Source organism: Pogona vitticeps, chromosome 1 (assembly GCF_051106095.1).
Source record: "Pogona vitticeps strain Pit_001003342236 chromosome 1, PviZW2.1, whole genome shotgun sequence".
NCBI lineage: Eukaryota > Metazoa > Chordata > Lepidosauria > Squamata > Agamidae > Pogona > Pogona vitticeps.
The window spans coordinates 213,957,132-213,972,864 of NC_135783.1; the positions used below are offsets into that span (position 1 = coordinate 213,957,132).

The 15,733-nt window shown below is 39.3% G+C and overlaps 1 protein-coding gene across 3 annotated transcripts in view; it reads right to left on the reverse strand.

Annotated features, from left to right (window-relative positions):
* The window catches only part of GALNT13 (polypeptide N-acetylgalactosaminyltransferase 13), a 249,949-nt gene that overhangs the window by 131,550 nt on the left and 102,666 nt on the right, over nucleotides 1–15,733 (reverse strand). For all 3 annotated transcript variants that reach the window (XM_020797089.3, XM_020797088.3, XM_020797087.3), the window contains exon 3: nucleotides 4,238–4,406. In XM_020797089.3, coding sequence (XP_020652748.1) covers nucleotides 4,238–4,406 — 169 coding nt within the window. The remainder of the gene's footprint in view (nucleotides 1–4,237; nucleotides 4,407–15,733) is intronic.

Sequence of the window (15,733 nt, forward strand, 5' to 3'; positions counted from 1 at the left end):
TTCTTCATGTTAATACACGTAATGTTAAATCGTGACTTCTCTCTGCCTTATTGGTTTCCTTGACTACAATACTACTGTTTCCAGTGAAACACTGAGACATGAACACTGAAAAAAAAGTGTTCTCTAGTGTATGATTTTTGTATTTAAAAGTATAATATAGAAACACAACCAACCATTATCAAGATTTCTCAACAGTTGAGACAAGACTGATTGAGAATACCATCATACATATGAATGCATACACTACCTATAGTTGGATGTCATCCAGTTTAGAATAAATTCAAATATAGTTTAAACAGAATGGAAATATGCAAATTTGGCACAGATCTCCAAAGTGTGAAATATGGCCTTCATTACTGAATAATTTACCTATTCCAGTTAAGAGCTTGAGAAGTTTCTTTTGAAGAGCAATTATCATCAGTTAATAGGATTACAAAAGGAAGGGGTTTTGGTTAAGTTACAATTCTAATGTAATGTATTTTCAGTCTCACGATAACTCATCAACGAGTCAAAAGGCTGTATGAGGTATCTTGTCTCCAGGACAGAAACATGTACAATTTTTTTGTCCAGAAAATATCTCTAGTCTCTTTTCCTTTTGTAAAACTAAGTAGACATACAAAGGGAGTGAAAGGACAGACTAACTGCTCAGCAAGACACAATGCCTCCAATGTGTCCACATTTTGAATAGTCCATGCAAAAGAGCAGCAGTTAGTGTCACTTTAATTTTTGCAAATTTATAGAAACGTGCAAATTCCTGTAAATATATTAAAATTTTTCACAAAAAAATTGCTAAAACAAAAATTGACCAAAAAACCCTCTATAGCAGTGAGGAGAAAAATTCTTGAGGTTTCTTTTTAAGCAGGCAAAGATAAACTAAAAGAATTAAGTAACCTGCTCTTTTTAATCACCAATTTCCAAGCTCTGAAAAATGTGATACACTAACAATGCAGAACTTCTACTGAAAAATGAGCCCCACTGAGTTCAGTGCCCAAATTAAGCATGCACAGAGTTGCAACCTAACTTTCTCAGACACAACATAGTCAAAACAATTTCAGAAATGTGAAGTCTTTCTAAGGTAAGATGTGTGCTTCTTTACTGGTACAGAGACCAGACCTGAGGCACAAAAAGGTAAACAAAAGTAACATATGGAACAACATATCACTGTCTAAAATCCAGGTGCTTTTCTGTCCTCCAGAGAGAGGCTGTCTTCCACTGTCAAAACATTCTTAGATAGGTCTGATCTTTCCCCAGCTGGTCAAGTCACCCCTGTATAAGCTCAAGTGTCTTTGGTGTACACACAGAGAAATGAACTCAGATTACTTCATCTGTCATCATGCTGTGATGCTAATTCTTCATTTGCTGAAACTGACTATTTTCAGCATGAAAGCAGGCACCTAATGCCCCCCGGGGTGGAGACTGAATGAGCTGAAGGCTTTCCTAGATATTGCAGGTGACAAGGACCAAGTCTAAATGCACCACATGAAGTCACCTACAATTTGAGCAATGGACTGAGGTAAACAGCAGTCCTGTATTGCAAATGCAGGCAAGGTAACATGAAATTCAGAATCTTTATATTGACTGTGGCTTTCTTCATTTCAGAATTCAGCCACCAACAAACAGAAGTAGGGAATATATGCCAATACACTGAAACAGAGTGTCTGCTGTGATGAATTAACACCATACAGAGCTGATCACAGCGATGTAAATCGGAGAGATGGATGGGGTTCAGCCAGCTTAGAGATCAATAGATCTCTCCAGTTGTACTCATTCTGCTCAAGTCCTATTCCAACAAGACAAGGTGAACTGCAAAATGTAGCTAAAATGCATGGTGTGCCTGTCTCCCCCATGTCCCCCTATAATACCCCTTCTTACTTAATGTTTGTTACTGCTTTACGTGTATTTTAAAATGCTGCCTTCCTGAAGGCGTGCACATTCTTTATCCTCCATCCCAAGAACAATGGATTCCAAAGCTTTCTAAATTCAAAATTCCAAACTCAAGGAAAGAATTTGATAGAGAAATTTCTAAAGATTACTAATCTAATCTAAATAATTTTCTCCTCAGTTTACAAATATCAACAATCTTGTGGGAAGGACAATTACTTCTCTGAGGGATAAGAGAAAGTCTGGTAACATATTCTTCTTTATGTCTGTAACATCTCCCCCAGAGCCTTCATAGAACATGCAAATAAGGCTACAATCTTAGACTCACTTACCTGGGAGAAAACCACATTGCCCACAGAGGTACATTTAAGTAGAAGCAGTTGACACACTCACTATTGAACTGACTCAACAGTGTGTGGGACCGACACAGAATGGTTCTGTAAGGTTCTGAAATCTCATTTTGCATGTTGCAAAGACTTCACACCTATACAAAGGCTGGGCATACAAATGTTCCTCTCTACTTAAACCAAAGAATATTTAATTTGTGATTTTTTTTTCTGAGTACAGAAGTCCAACGAAAATACAATGTATTACATGTTTTTTTTAAAAAAAACACTAAAGCTGAAGAACAGTCAATTTAGATAATAAGCAGCGTATCTAGCCTGGTGTCAAAGTTATGTCATTATCAGTATTCTGTGGGTTGCGGTGGGCTGAATTCCAGGCCATATCTGCTTTAGGAAAAGTTGCCAAGTGGGACATTTCCTTGGGTACCCCCCTCCCCCCACAGCCTGTCATGAAGAGCCACTCTCATTTTTATTGCAAGCCTAGTGGCATCTGGAGTCAGGAACGTCATCCATGGATGACTGACAGGGATATAATATCAACAGAAGCTTGGCAACTTCCCGTATGTTGCCGCCTACATCCTGTACCAGCCTGCAAGCAGCAGGGGATGTACAGAGAGTTTAAAAACTTCTTTATTCTTCTCCTCTGAAATTAAGTATTCTGTTATCAAATGAAGTTGAAAAATCTAAAAAGCAAGGAGAAATAAATAACAAGAGAACACCAGCCTATCCAATGACAAAGTAGGAATCAGCTGAAGGGGTATGAAAAGAGATAAATTGCATCCACAAAAACATCTGGATTTGCCCTGACCTACAGTATATCACACAAGTCACAGAATTATAACAACAAATCATGCTTTCAGAGAATAAATTACATAGTTTGGCAATCTGAGGTATTGCTTCATCAACTTCAAGGTAATTTGTTCTGTCATATAACGCTTATGCCTTCCAGACAACCAAGGTGGCCCGCAGATATATACATTATATCACAGAAGTGAATACACCCCCTCACATTTCATAAATATTTTACTATACCTTTTCATGTGACAACACTGAAGAAATGATACTTGCCTACAATGTAAAGCAGTGAGTATACAGCTTGTATAACAGTGTATATGTGTCGTCCCCTCAAAATAATGCAACACACAGCCATTAACATCTAAACTGATGGCAACAAAAGTGAGTATACCCCTAAGTGGTTTCACTAAACTTGTTTTTATCAACTGATAAAAGCAAAGAAAGGAGGAAAGGCAGTTTGCATTCTGGAACAGATAAACAACAAGCAAGGTCTGCAGGTCTCCACTGTGTACCCAACCTTGTTCCAAACAAGCATGCATACTGCCACCTCCACTCTATCTATCAAAGCTCCCTTCGACCACATCTCTCCTGCAGTCCTTACTCAGAAACTCCAGATTGTTTTTTGTCTTCACTTCTCCTCCCTTCACCTAGTCCAAGCCAAGTTTTTCCTACCATGATGCATCCTGAGCAAGGAAGTCACTCTGCTTTCATACAATATAAAACATTTACAATAGATTTCACCATTGGTGTGTGTTTCCTCAGAAGAAAGACCTATTATGGGCAAAATGGATTTGTACGTGTATTAGGATTGTGACTGAAACTCATACTCTATAGGAATTTCACCAAGTGTATCAAGAATTGTAATGTCTAGGCCCAGAAGAAAATGTGACGTTTTTATACAGATTGCCAAGTTGTTACTTTTAAATCCAGTCTTTGTATGAAATTTCCTATCCTGATCAGAAAACACCAACAGTAAGGTAGAATTTGCACTAGATGTAACTTTCCCATCATTTCTCGGTCACTTGTGAAAACTAAGAAATGTTCTTTTTTTTCCTCATTAAGTGTTTTACAGTTTAGCTGAATGAAGAATAAGGTAACTGAGACAAGGCATGCAGGTGTGTAAAGCAGCACAAGGTATGCAAATACAACTGCTTTCTACAAGTATTACGGATATCAATGGGACACATATGAAAGCTAAGGCAAATGCATAAACTCACCCCTCTAGTCTTACATCAGGCAAACTTCTGTTCAGTGCAATCATATCACTTGCCATAAGGTTAAACTGGTTGATTTTGAACAATTCCTTCATTTTATCTTGATCATCCTTGGGAATTAGGACTGCCTTTCCCATCTCTCCAGGTCCTTCTTGGCTTCTTGACATAACAGCTGTAGCAGAAGATGTTGAGAAAATACAGCATCTTTATCCATTCTCCATTATCACAAACATAAGTTTTATTACATTTTTGGTGTCTAGAGCTCAGAAGTGATGGGATATATTTATTTTTATCATAAATTCTAATCTTCAGGTCAATATTCCACTAATCTACTGATCAATATAGGTTATTTAAAAATGAGGGTTTGGGAAACAGTTTCTATTTCCAGCATTTTGTGGCAATGTTCTGCTTTAGTCACTTATTTACCACATTTGTTTCCTACCCTTACTCTTCAAGGCGAAAAGAATTATATATGCATACATTTATCTCATTTGCAACAATTGTTTGATGCACATTAGGTTGAGATATAAAGGGTATACTCATATGCTTACCTGGACTTTGCATACAATGAAATTGGAGCAGGAAAGGAGAATTCTGCTCTCAGTCCTGACCCAAATAACACACACATTCAGCATTAAGTGCTGGTTTATAAAGGTCCTCCACTTGTCTAAGAACCCTGATTGCTCCAACATTCCTAACCACATAGAGAAGCCCTCTGCACGAACACCACCCCTGACACCAATACGGATTGCAACTGGACTAGTATGCATGATCCCACTTGCCCTGCTGAGTGTGTAAAAGCTTTCTTCCCAGGGCCAGCTCCTCATCTCATTTAAAATTTACTTTTTTCCCTACTAGTTTTATGCACTGTGTGAAATTAAACACATGTATATAATAAAATGATCAATAACACCACCAACAGCAATTTCATTAATATAATTTGCTGATTTATTTCTATGACACCATGAATATATGGTGTATAACTCAGAAATTCACTGGGTTAGTTGTTGTTTATTTGAATCCAATATTGGCTCCAAGTCCTGATAAATTGTAAGGCTGAGATACATCACAATCAGCTAACAGCTAGTCTCAATAGCTTAAAAAGCTGGCATAAACACAGAATCTATACCAGAGATTCTCTCATTTATACTTTGCATGCTGCCTCCAACTCAAGATATTGTTACAACTATCCCAGTGTGGGGATGGACAAATCTGTCATATTCCCATTTTTTTAATGTTTTAAAACCTCCTCCAACAGGTTAGATGTTTTCATCCACACATCCACAACAGAAACAGACCTACAACGTAAGCATCTAGAAATATTGTTAACAAAAGAATTCTAAAGAACAACCTTGAGTTTCAGCTACTTGCCATGTAAAGTTGGTGTCAGAGGAAGACGGTGACTGATGCCATGGGAGGGACAGTAAATCTGCTGTAGGTTTCAATCAGAAACATTTACAGGAGCTATTCAAGGTGCTGAACTATATCTTCAAAATAGGCACAGTACCTTGAATAGTTTGATTACTATTCAGATTCAAACCCAGGGTGGATCCACTGACACTCTGGCATTGGAATCACCAGACCCCACTAAGTGGTGGTGATTTTAGTTGACAGAAATGGGAGTAACAAAATCTATCCCAACAAATTTACAGCATTTGGCCATTGTTGGGATAGGCTTTGTCCCTGCCATATATTTTGCTTCCAGCCAATGAACATACTATGATTTATTTTTTAAAAAAAATCATGCTTTTTTGTTTGACTGTGAACCATGATGCCGACCACCAGAATTTGCACACTCTGATTTTTAGTAGGTTAGACTTTTCCATGTGAGACACTGGAATTTCTTCAGGAAACACAAAATCTGAAAAAAATTAAACTGTATCCCTAGTGCCAACTCTAAATAAACTGGAACTCTCTCAAGGATGGAGAAAGATGTTATCCATCAATTATTTTGCTTGTTGTGAACCACCCAGAATGATGCATCACACTAATGGGGCGGGGTGTGTGTGTGTGTGTCTGTCTGTCTGTCTGTGTAAGTAAGTAAATAAATAAGTAAACAAGCAAACAAATAAGTAAATTCACTCAACACTTGATTTTTTAAAAACAAACCCTCTAAGGTTTTTCCATGTACAGTGGTGCCTCACAAGACGATGTTAATTCGTCCCGTGAAGAACACTGTCTTGCGAAAAGCGGTTCCCAATTGGAATGAACTGCAATCTATTTAATGTGTTCCAATGGAAAAATTGTCGTCTTGCAAAAATCATCCATAGAAAACATCATTTTGCGAAATGCGGTTCCCCATTGGAATGCATTGAAATCTATTTAATGTGTTCCAATGGGGAAAAATCATCATCTTGCAAAAATCAACCATAGAAAACATCATCTTGCGAAGTGCAACAGCGATCACAAAAAACAATTGTCTTGAGGATTAATCGTCTCGCGAGGCAATCGTCTTGCGAGGCACCACTGTAATTTGAATGAAATGATTTCAGAATGTTATCAGAAAAGTATATCAAATGAGATCAATTTTGCTTGTGGTATAGATGTGTGAGAATCAAACTAGTTTACATTATCATCTAAAAGTTTGTCTAGAATGGGCTTACATCTGCTGACAGATGTATGGCATGTGGCAAGTCAATTGTTCCCAGTTTCACAAAACCAAACTGCCACACAACAGATGTATCTACTGATCATTCTATAGATATAATAGGCTCATTCTCTGAGGATTGATTATGTAACCAAAAAACCACAATCCACTCATAACAGAAAAATATCTTCAAATTTTAAGGAAGCCTGAGATTTACAGAAATATAGAAAAAAAGAAAATGGGAGTGGGAATGGGAACTCGCAACTATGTGGGGAAGGACATTCTTGTCCAGCAATCAGAAATTTTCCCCCAGCAGTGACCTTTTGCTGGAAGCTGTTTTGGTCAGCAGAGTTCTGACCTGCTTGGTCTCAGCATCTGAGGCGGTATTTGGTTAGTTACAGCTGCCAGTGAAATCCTCTCAGTTCTGTAGCTGCTGTCTTGCCTTTGGGGGGGATTTCATCTTGCCATGCTTTTATGTGGTTTTTGCTGTTCAGTGATTTCCTTTCATATATTGGTTTCCGAGTTGGGTAGGCTCAGCTCCAATTAGACCTGGAGGCCAAGCCAGTTAGAACTGGATATGCTCAATGGGAACAGAATGCTGAAAGATAGGAATTCTGAAAAAGGGTAAGAAAGGGGAATGAACAGGGCATTCTTGAATTGGGCACTGCTGTCTACCTAAAACCTTGAACATAAACACTCTATGTTACAACATTTTAATGCAGATTCCATTTCCATACAGCAAGATATTCAAAGCACTGATAGTCATATTGCACACATATTTTACACTAGCATATTAATATGTCAGAATTATGAACATGGTTTATATACATCTTGGCTGAGAAGCCAATGTGTGAAAGGAAACCACTGAATTACAAAAAACCAACCAACCAACCAACCAACCAACCAACCAACCAACCAACCAACCAACCAACCAACCAACCAACCAACCAACCAACCAAACAACCAAACAACAACAACAACAACAACAACAACAACAACAACAACAACAACAAAATAAAAGCATGATAAGATGAAATCCCTCCAAAGGCAAAACAGCACCTACAGAACTCAGGGCACCCGGAACTGTCAAAAAACTGCCCAGTGCCTCAAATGCTGAGAGAGGAAACATGTCAGAATTTGGATGGCCAAAACTGCCTCCAGCAAAAGATCAGTGCCAAGGGAATCTTTCATTGCTAGACAAGAGAGAAGGCTTCTGTGCTTTTCTTTTCCACAGAAATATTTGTCTTCCTTTCTAAATAAGGTATAGTGGGCAAACACTGTGTATTCAGTGTGCCTAACGTCTAGACTGCCAGAAGGACAGATACCCTGGACTGCCAGAAAGATTAACAAGTGGCTCCTGGAACAAACCGAGCCTGAACTATCTCTGGAGGCAAAAATGATGAAGCTGAGGCTGTCCTACTTTGGGCATATCATGAAAAGGCAGGACTTTCTGGAAAAGACAAAAATGCTGGGAAAGGTGGAAGGCAGGAAGGAAAAGAGGAAGACCAAATATGAGATGGACTGACATTCCAAAAGAAGCCACAGGTTTTAGCTTACAAGAGCTGGGCAGGAGTGTTGAGGACAGGACATTTTGGAGATCTCTCGTTCAAGAACAACAACATTTGACTTTATAGATCTGCATACTTGAAGATTGTTTTGAATGATATTAATCCACAATGAAAATCCTAATACAAACATGGAACAATCCCACTTCCCAAAAGAAATTAAGGGAGACAGACTTTTGCCTTGAATACAGTGTATTTCCTATGCTCTATGCCACTCAAAACCCTTCAGAGCACATTTGATAATATGGGGGGAACTGCAGAATAGAAAAGTATAATTCTCCCATGTCTACTAATGAAATCACTTCTGCTGGATTCCACCAATCTTTATCTGTAAAGAATTAATAACATTTGTACACCTGAAACCTGTTTTTATCTATAACACACACTACTATAGTAGATGCCATTCAACTTGTACTAAAATGGTGTTTCTGTTAAAAGAGGGATGGGGAACACATGGCCCTCCAGATGTTGCTAGAACCCCCCACTACTGGTTATGCTGGTTAATGTTATGGGAGGAGACGTCCAGCAGCAACTGGTGAGTCACCTGTCTTCAAGATGCAGCCACTTCCTCTAACTATACCAATAATGTTGAGCTAAAACAGCATTGTGAACAAAACTATACAAACCAGCAAGCAACGTACAGAAAAGTCTAAGTAATACTAAAAAATAATATCAGGTGGGGCTACCCATACAGGAAAGTAATCAATACAACATAATGCATTATTACAGAATTATTTGTTTGACTGAGGTGTAGCAAACAGAAGTAATTAAAAAAGCCAAATCCAAGGAGTTGAAATTGTAGGAAATGATTGCTGTTGTCCTCAGCTTTTCAAATATATTCATTAATGTACATGAACTCATACCTTTTCCAAAAGTGCATATTTGTTGAGGCACAATTGCACTGGGTGTTTACAGAGATTAGTGTATTTTTAAGCAGTAAATTCTGATTTTAAATGATCCAGTTCCATTTACATTTGCAGCCTATTAAAGAGATTCACGTAGGTGGATATAAAAATTCCAAAGCACCATCTTTTGTCTGCTTGTACATTGCAAAAATAAATATAACAATAGGAAAATGAAACAATTTCTCTACTAATGATCTAAATGAGCCATGAATGAATTCAGTGAAATGACTATCAGAAATTAAAGATGGCATACAGTAGTGTAGTGGAAGAGAAACACAGGAGAGCACCGCTGTGAGACTTTAAAAAAGATAGAGAGAGAGAAAGAGAGATGGCATCTACTAGAGCAGCAGGATCATTGACAGACAATCCCTGCTCAGGCAAGTCCATGAAGAAATACAGTAATGAGGCTGTCCACATCTGTGACAGTCTAGCATAGTAGTAGTAGTCAGAGCACAAGGGCAATAATACAGCAGAAGAGGCGAGATGCTCCTTTCCATTCCTTCAGTAGGCTTCCTACTTTTCTTCAAATGGTGACACTTCTCCATTAGATTCTCTACTTTTCTGCTTACAGACTCAGTTTCAGCTGGGTATCTTTTGCTGAAGCTTTCCTTCAGCAAAGGAAGGATATTCATGAAACTTAAAATGCAACCAACCCAGATCACTTTTTAATTCCCCTCCAGATTCCAGGCAATACTCCCGCTGTTTAATAAGCATCAGGGTGATGACTGTTGTCCAGTCACATCAGAGCTTAGAAGGGTTATTTTTAAGAAGAATATATGTATATAAGAACACACTGAAACCATTTGAAAATGAACAATGGCAGGATGATGCTCTGTGCCCCAGAACATCATTTCCCCCCTGCTCTAGTATGGATGCTGCAGTATGTCATTATATTCAGGCATTTTACAGTAACTTTTCTGGCTGTACTTCAAATGAATATACTATAGCACAGAAGTTATTACTAAATGCATGCTTGACATTTTCAGAGTTTTCTTTTTCTCTAGGGAACATGGGCGCTTTTCACTTGGCTCTGGGGAAGGATGAATAACCACAGACTGTTCTACGTGCTTTCTAACCCGTGAGCCTTTATCTTGCAAACTGCAATCACTGGGCAAACATATTCAAAGCACACTAAAAAGAGGGGGGGGGGAAACCCTGCACACTTATGCACAACTTCACTAACATCACTTTTATTTCTCCTTAAACAGAATTTCTGCAGTTTTCTTCTTCCCTTGTCTTTCCCTTCAAATACAAGTCCAACATATTCTTATCCTGTAAAAGTTTACAAATCTGCTTTTATTATGAAATTTTATTTTATGAAATTTCATAATTACACTTAACAAGTTAAATCCTACAAAATTAGAACAAGTACCTTTTTAGGAGACCATAAAGAACATCACATTAAAATATTTAAGTGGGTCAGATGACAAAGAACTGATACTAATCAGAGTTCTCAGCTGAATTACTGTACGTCATTATGTGCCATCAAGTCACTTCCAGCTTAGGGTGACCTACAAATTAATACCCTCTAAAAGGTTCTGGAGGAAGTGACAGATTTTACTTTCTTGGGCTCCATGATCACTGCAGATGGAGACAGCAGCCCCGAAATTAAAAGACGCCTTCTTTTTGGGAGGAAAGTGATGACAAACCTTGACAGCATCTTAAAAAGCAGAGACATCACTTTACCAACAAAAGTCCGCATAGTCAAAGCTATGGTTTTCCCTGTAGTGATGTATGGAAGTGAGAGCTGGACCATAAAGAAAGCTGACTGCCAAAGAATTGATGCTTTTGAACTGTGGTGCTGGAGGAGACTCTTGAGAGTCCCCTGGACTGCAAGGAGAACAAACCTATCAATTCTAAAGGAAATCAACCCTGAGTGCTCGCTGGAAGGATAGATCCTGAAGCAGAAGCTCCAATATTTTGGCCATCTCATGAGAAGAGAAGAATCCTTGGAAAAGACCTTGGTGTTAGGAAAGTGTGAAGACAAGAGGAGAAGGGGATGACAGAGGATGAGATGGTTGGACAGTGTCATCGAAGCAACCAATATGAATTTGACACAACTCTGGGAGGCAGTGGAAGATAGGAGGGCCTGGCGTGCTCTAGTCCATGGGGTCATGAAGAGTTGGACACGAATGAACGACTAAACGACGAACGAAAAGGTTCTACCATTAATAGCGCTTCCCAGGTGTTGCAAACCCAAGGCCATGGTTCCTTTATTGAACCAATTCATCTTATGTTTGGTCTTCTTCTTTTCCTGTTCCCTTCAGTTTTTCCCAGAACTACTGTCCTGTTTTCTCATGAAAACTCAAGCTCACCGCTTCGCTGTACTTCTGGTCTTATCCCTGAGCCTCAATGTTCAGCTCTCAGCATCAGCTAGGAGTGCATTTGCACAGTGAAAACCGGCGCCCCAGTTACACCCATTCCTTGAGATGTCTGATTTGGCTATAATGACCATCCCATTTGGATCACTGTAATGCACTCTGCATGGGGCAGTCTTTGAAGGCAGTTTAAAAACTTCAGGTGGTTCAAACTGCTGCAAGTCAGGCTGCTGACTGGGACTGGTTAGAGGTAACACTGGTCACTGAGACATTTCTGGGCCCAATTCAGCAATTCATGATCTACAAAGCTTTATATGGCTTGTGTTCAGACTATCTGAGGAACTTATCTCCCCATATGAGTCTTCTGAACTTCTAAGATCTTCAGAGGAGGCCCTTCTCTCAGTCCCATTGCCCTCTCAGGCATATTAGGCGGGAACGCAAGAGAGAACCTTCTCTGAGGCTCCTCCCGGGTTGTGGAATGCCCTCCCTCAGAAGGCGAGGTTCCCCCCTCCCGTCCTTCTAGTGACAGATAATTGTTGATTGAATAATTGATTGTGCTTTCAGCTTTACTTGCATTTTAATAACTGTGTGTCCTCTAGAGTTCCTTATTGTGAGAAAGGCAGCATAGAAAAACAAGCAGGCATCTCAAAAATTTCAGGTAATCTGGTAGAGCATCCAGCTAAAGCTTTATTTTGTCCTCATATACCTTGGTGTTACTTTGGACTATATACGGACATATGAGAAACACCGCCAAAATACAAAGCAAAAGGTCTCCACAAGAACCAATATTCTCTGAAAGCTATCAGGAACCAGAGCACGCAACCACAAACACTAAGAATTCCAGACTTGACCTTATGCTACTCTGCAGGTGAATACACCAGTCCAGTGTGATACAGTTCAGCCTATATAAAACAAATGGATGTAGAAGCATTTGGTGAAAGCAGTAGAATCATTACTGGATGCCTGTAGCCCACCTCTATTGACAGTGCCTACTACATAGCAGGCATTGCTCCCAATGACATATGGACAGCGATAGCAGCTAACAGCAAAAGACTCTGAGCAGTGCATCTACTCTCTGGCTACTATCCTACCTCTCCCAGATAAAAATCAAAGAAATGTTTCTTCCAAATATCTGTGAATCTTGTAGGGACAGCAGAAAACCCCAGAACTATAATGTGGAAAGAAAAAATTACCCACTTTCAAAAAATGGATAGCTAGAACTCCAGCAAAGTATAGTCCTATGTCACACAGAGGACGATGTTACTCTGAAGTCCCTTAGTAGGAGCGGAGTTGTCGGAACCAAGGCAAACCTAAGAAAAGGAGACTGTAATATCAACACAGTTCTCTGTCAGTGCAGAGAAGAAGTCACACCTATGTCAGTGTACCTTATGCCCCTCAATATGTACCATGGAAGGCTTGATTCAGCTGCCCCAAATGCTCTTGATGTTGCCCTAAGTGGTAGTCCCACATCATGTTCTACTCTTTTGTTACTAACTATATAGTACAACATATTGTGGGTCCTTGTATCATCACACCAAGCATCTCCTCTCTAAACCAGCAAAGGAGTGAGAACATGTAAGCATACAATTATTTTATTTATCTGCCACTCACCAGCCATAGTTCACACTGTGTTTTATGAGATTAAAATAATTTACCCAGCAGTTACCCATCAAAATTTGGCAGGCAGTTTAAAAGTTCTGTAAAAAAAATGAGCACATGGTGAGGATGTTGGTCAAGTAAGATACATATGTCTGGAACCTAAAAATGAAACAGACATCAGAAGTATATATTACAGGGAGCAGAGGGAGGAAAGGAAATCAAAACTGATGGATCACCAGGTAGGATTCAATGGCCAAAGTGTATAGAAACCACATTTTGCTGTAATTTTTACCCAAAAACATCTCCACTATTTGTATGCTCTCAAATCTCCATGTGAAAGAGAGTTGTTGGAAAAGAGTGTGCCGTCTCCTCTATAGAACAAAAATGTTGTGATAAAGAAAAAAAGGGGAGAGAGAATTGAAAGAAGAGAGAATCAAGGAGGAAAGATTTATAAACAGAAATCTGCCTAATGAAAGAAGGGAAGGAAAAGGAGGAGTTAGAGACCAGTGTGTGGGAGGAGGAGATAAAAGGACCAAGAGGGGAACAGGTTTTTTGGATTCCTACAGGGATAAGAAAGAATACAAGAGACGAGAGAATGTGAGTGAACTATTAAAGGACTTTCCTAATCTTAACGTGGGAGGATTGTTACTTGACCCGCTACCTAAAGGAGAGGCCGTATCGATTACTAAAACTTCAAAATGGACGGTGGTTGTCTTCCCGAGGGGACAGGGTCATTGGAAGAAGGTGGTGCGCCCCGAACCTACCCACAACAAACCACCTCTCGAGGGGGATTGGGCATGCCACCCGTGTTGTGGCACAATATGTGCGGTCAGGAGCGCCCCACTGAGGAATCCTACCAACAAGGAATGCTTTGGTTCAGCTCCCCAATATTAAGAAATGATACCCATTATGGAGAACAGTTAGAAGTTGAAGGACAGTTGCAAGAATTGAATTATGTCTATCCTACAGAAGTTATTGTTGATACCCCTGAACCCAACTTTAATAAATATCTTAATAGTTTGAAGGAGCCAATGCTTTATTTTCCCATGCAAAAATCGGAACTGTCAGGAATTTTCAAAGAACCAAATCACACTCCATTTTTCAAATTTCAATTTCTACAGATCCTATAACTAACTCTTTCTCTGCCTCTCTCTCTGCAACTAATTTTGGCAGATTCTCTCCCTCTCCCTATGCAACTAATTTTGGCAGATTCCCTCCTATATACACACACTTCTAGTAATTTGACTCCTCTATACATTATACTTTTGCAACTACTTGTATCAGTTAAGATATGCAGCACTGATTTTCCTTAAAGTGAGGAAGAAAAATAACATATTTACTGGGCTTTAGGTACCACCACAATGGGAAGGTAATGACGTTCCGTGTCTAGTCGCGCTGGCCACGTGACCATGGAAACCATCTTCGGACAATCGCTGACTCTATGGCTTGGAAACAGGGATGAGCACTGCACCCTAGAGTCGGACATGACTGGACTAAATGTCAAAGGGAACCTTTACCTTTATGATTCTTTCAAGGAGTTGTGAGAAAATCTTTAACTTCTTACAAGATAGTACTGTAATAAAAATGACCCCAGAGAGAAAGAAAAGACTTTTGTCAAGTGTCAGGATGTTAGATGAGTGAAGGGCAACTACAAAGTTTAAAACTAACCATGGTAACCATGTCAAATGGTCAGCATGGCCTCTGGAAGCTGTAGAACACAAAAGTAACAATTCCAGCCTCTGTTTTGGAGTCAACATACAGAGCACTGCCCTGACACTTTTTAACATAGAAAAATACATATTCTTCTACACTAGGGTGGGCAAATTTAGCAGGTCCAGGGACCAATATTCAGCCCCCAGGATTCAAGGACCACCAAAAATGAAGGATGGGGAACCAAAACAAATCTGATAAGAGGATGAAAGCCAACTTTTAGTTTTCTAAAATCTGTTTTTGTATGTGATTTTAGGTTTTGTTTGGGGTTTGCTTGTTTTTGTTTTCTATTTAAGAGGTGATTCACTATTCTCCAAGCAGCAACCAAGAAGAGAACATTTCATGCATAAACATAAAGTACTATCAGTTCAGAGCGGGCATAGCATAAACTGTCAAAGTATGTAATGGATCAAGGCAATGGGTTCTATGAGATAATGATTATCAAAACAACAAAACCTAGGACCCAATTACAGGCAAGAGAGCGACTATTGTCTTGATGAACAAAACACAGCATTTTGAAATGCCACAGATAACTTCATAGAAACTTCTTTAGCTTAAGAATTCTTCCAGATCTTTTTAGTGTCTTATGAATCAGAACTGTGGCTAAATTTTGAGCAATACACTCTGCGCTAGCTTCAGATTACAACCAAGTTTAGATTAAAAACTGGCAAAAACTGAATATATGCCTAGATTCAAGAATGGGGAACACACAGCCATCTCTATGTTCCTGGACTTCAACTCCTATGAATCTGTCGTCCCCTTCTTTTGCCTTCACATTTTCCCAACATCAGGGTCTTTTCCAGGGAGTCTTCTCT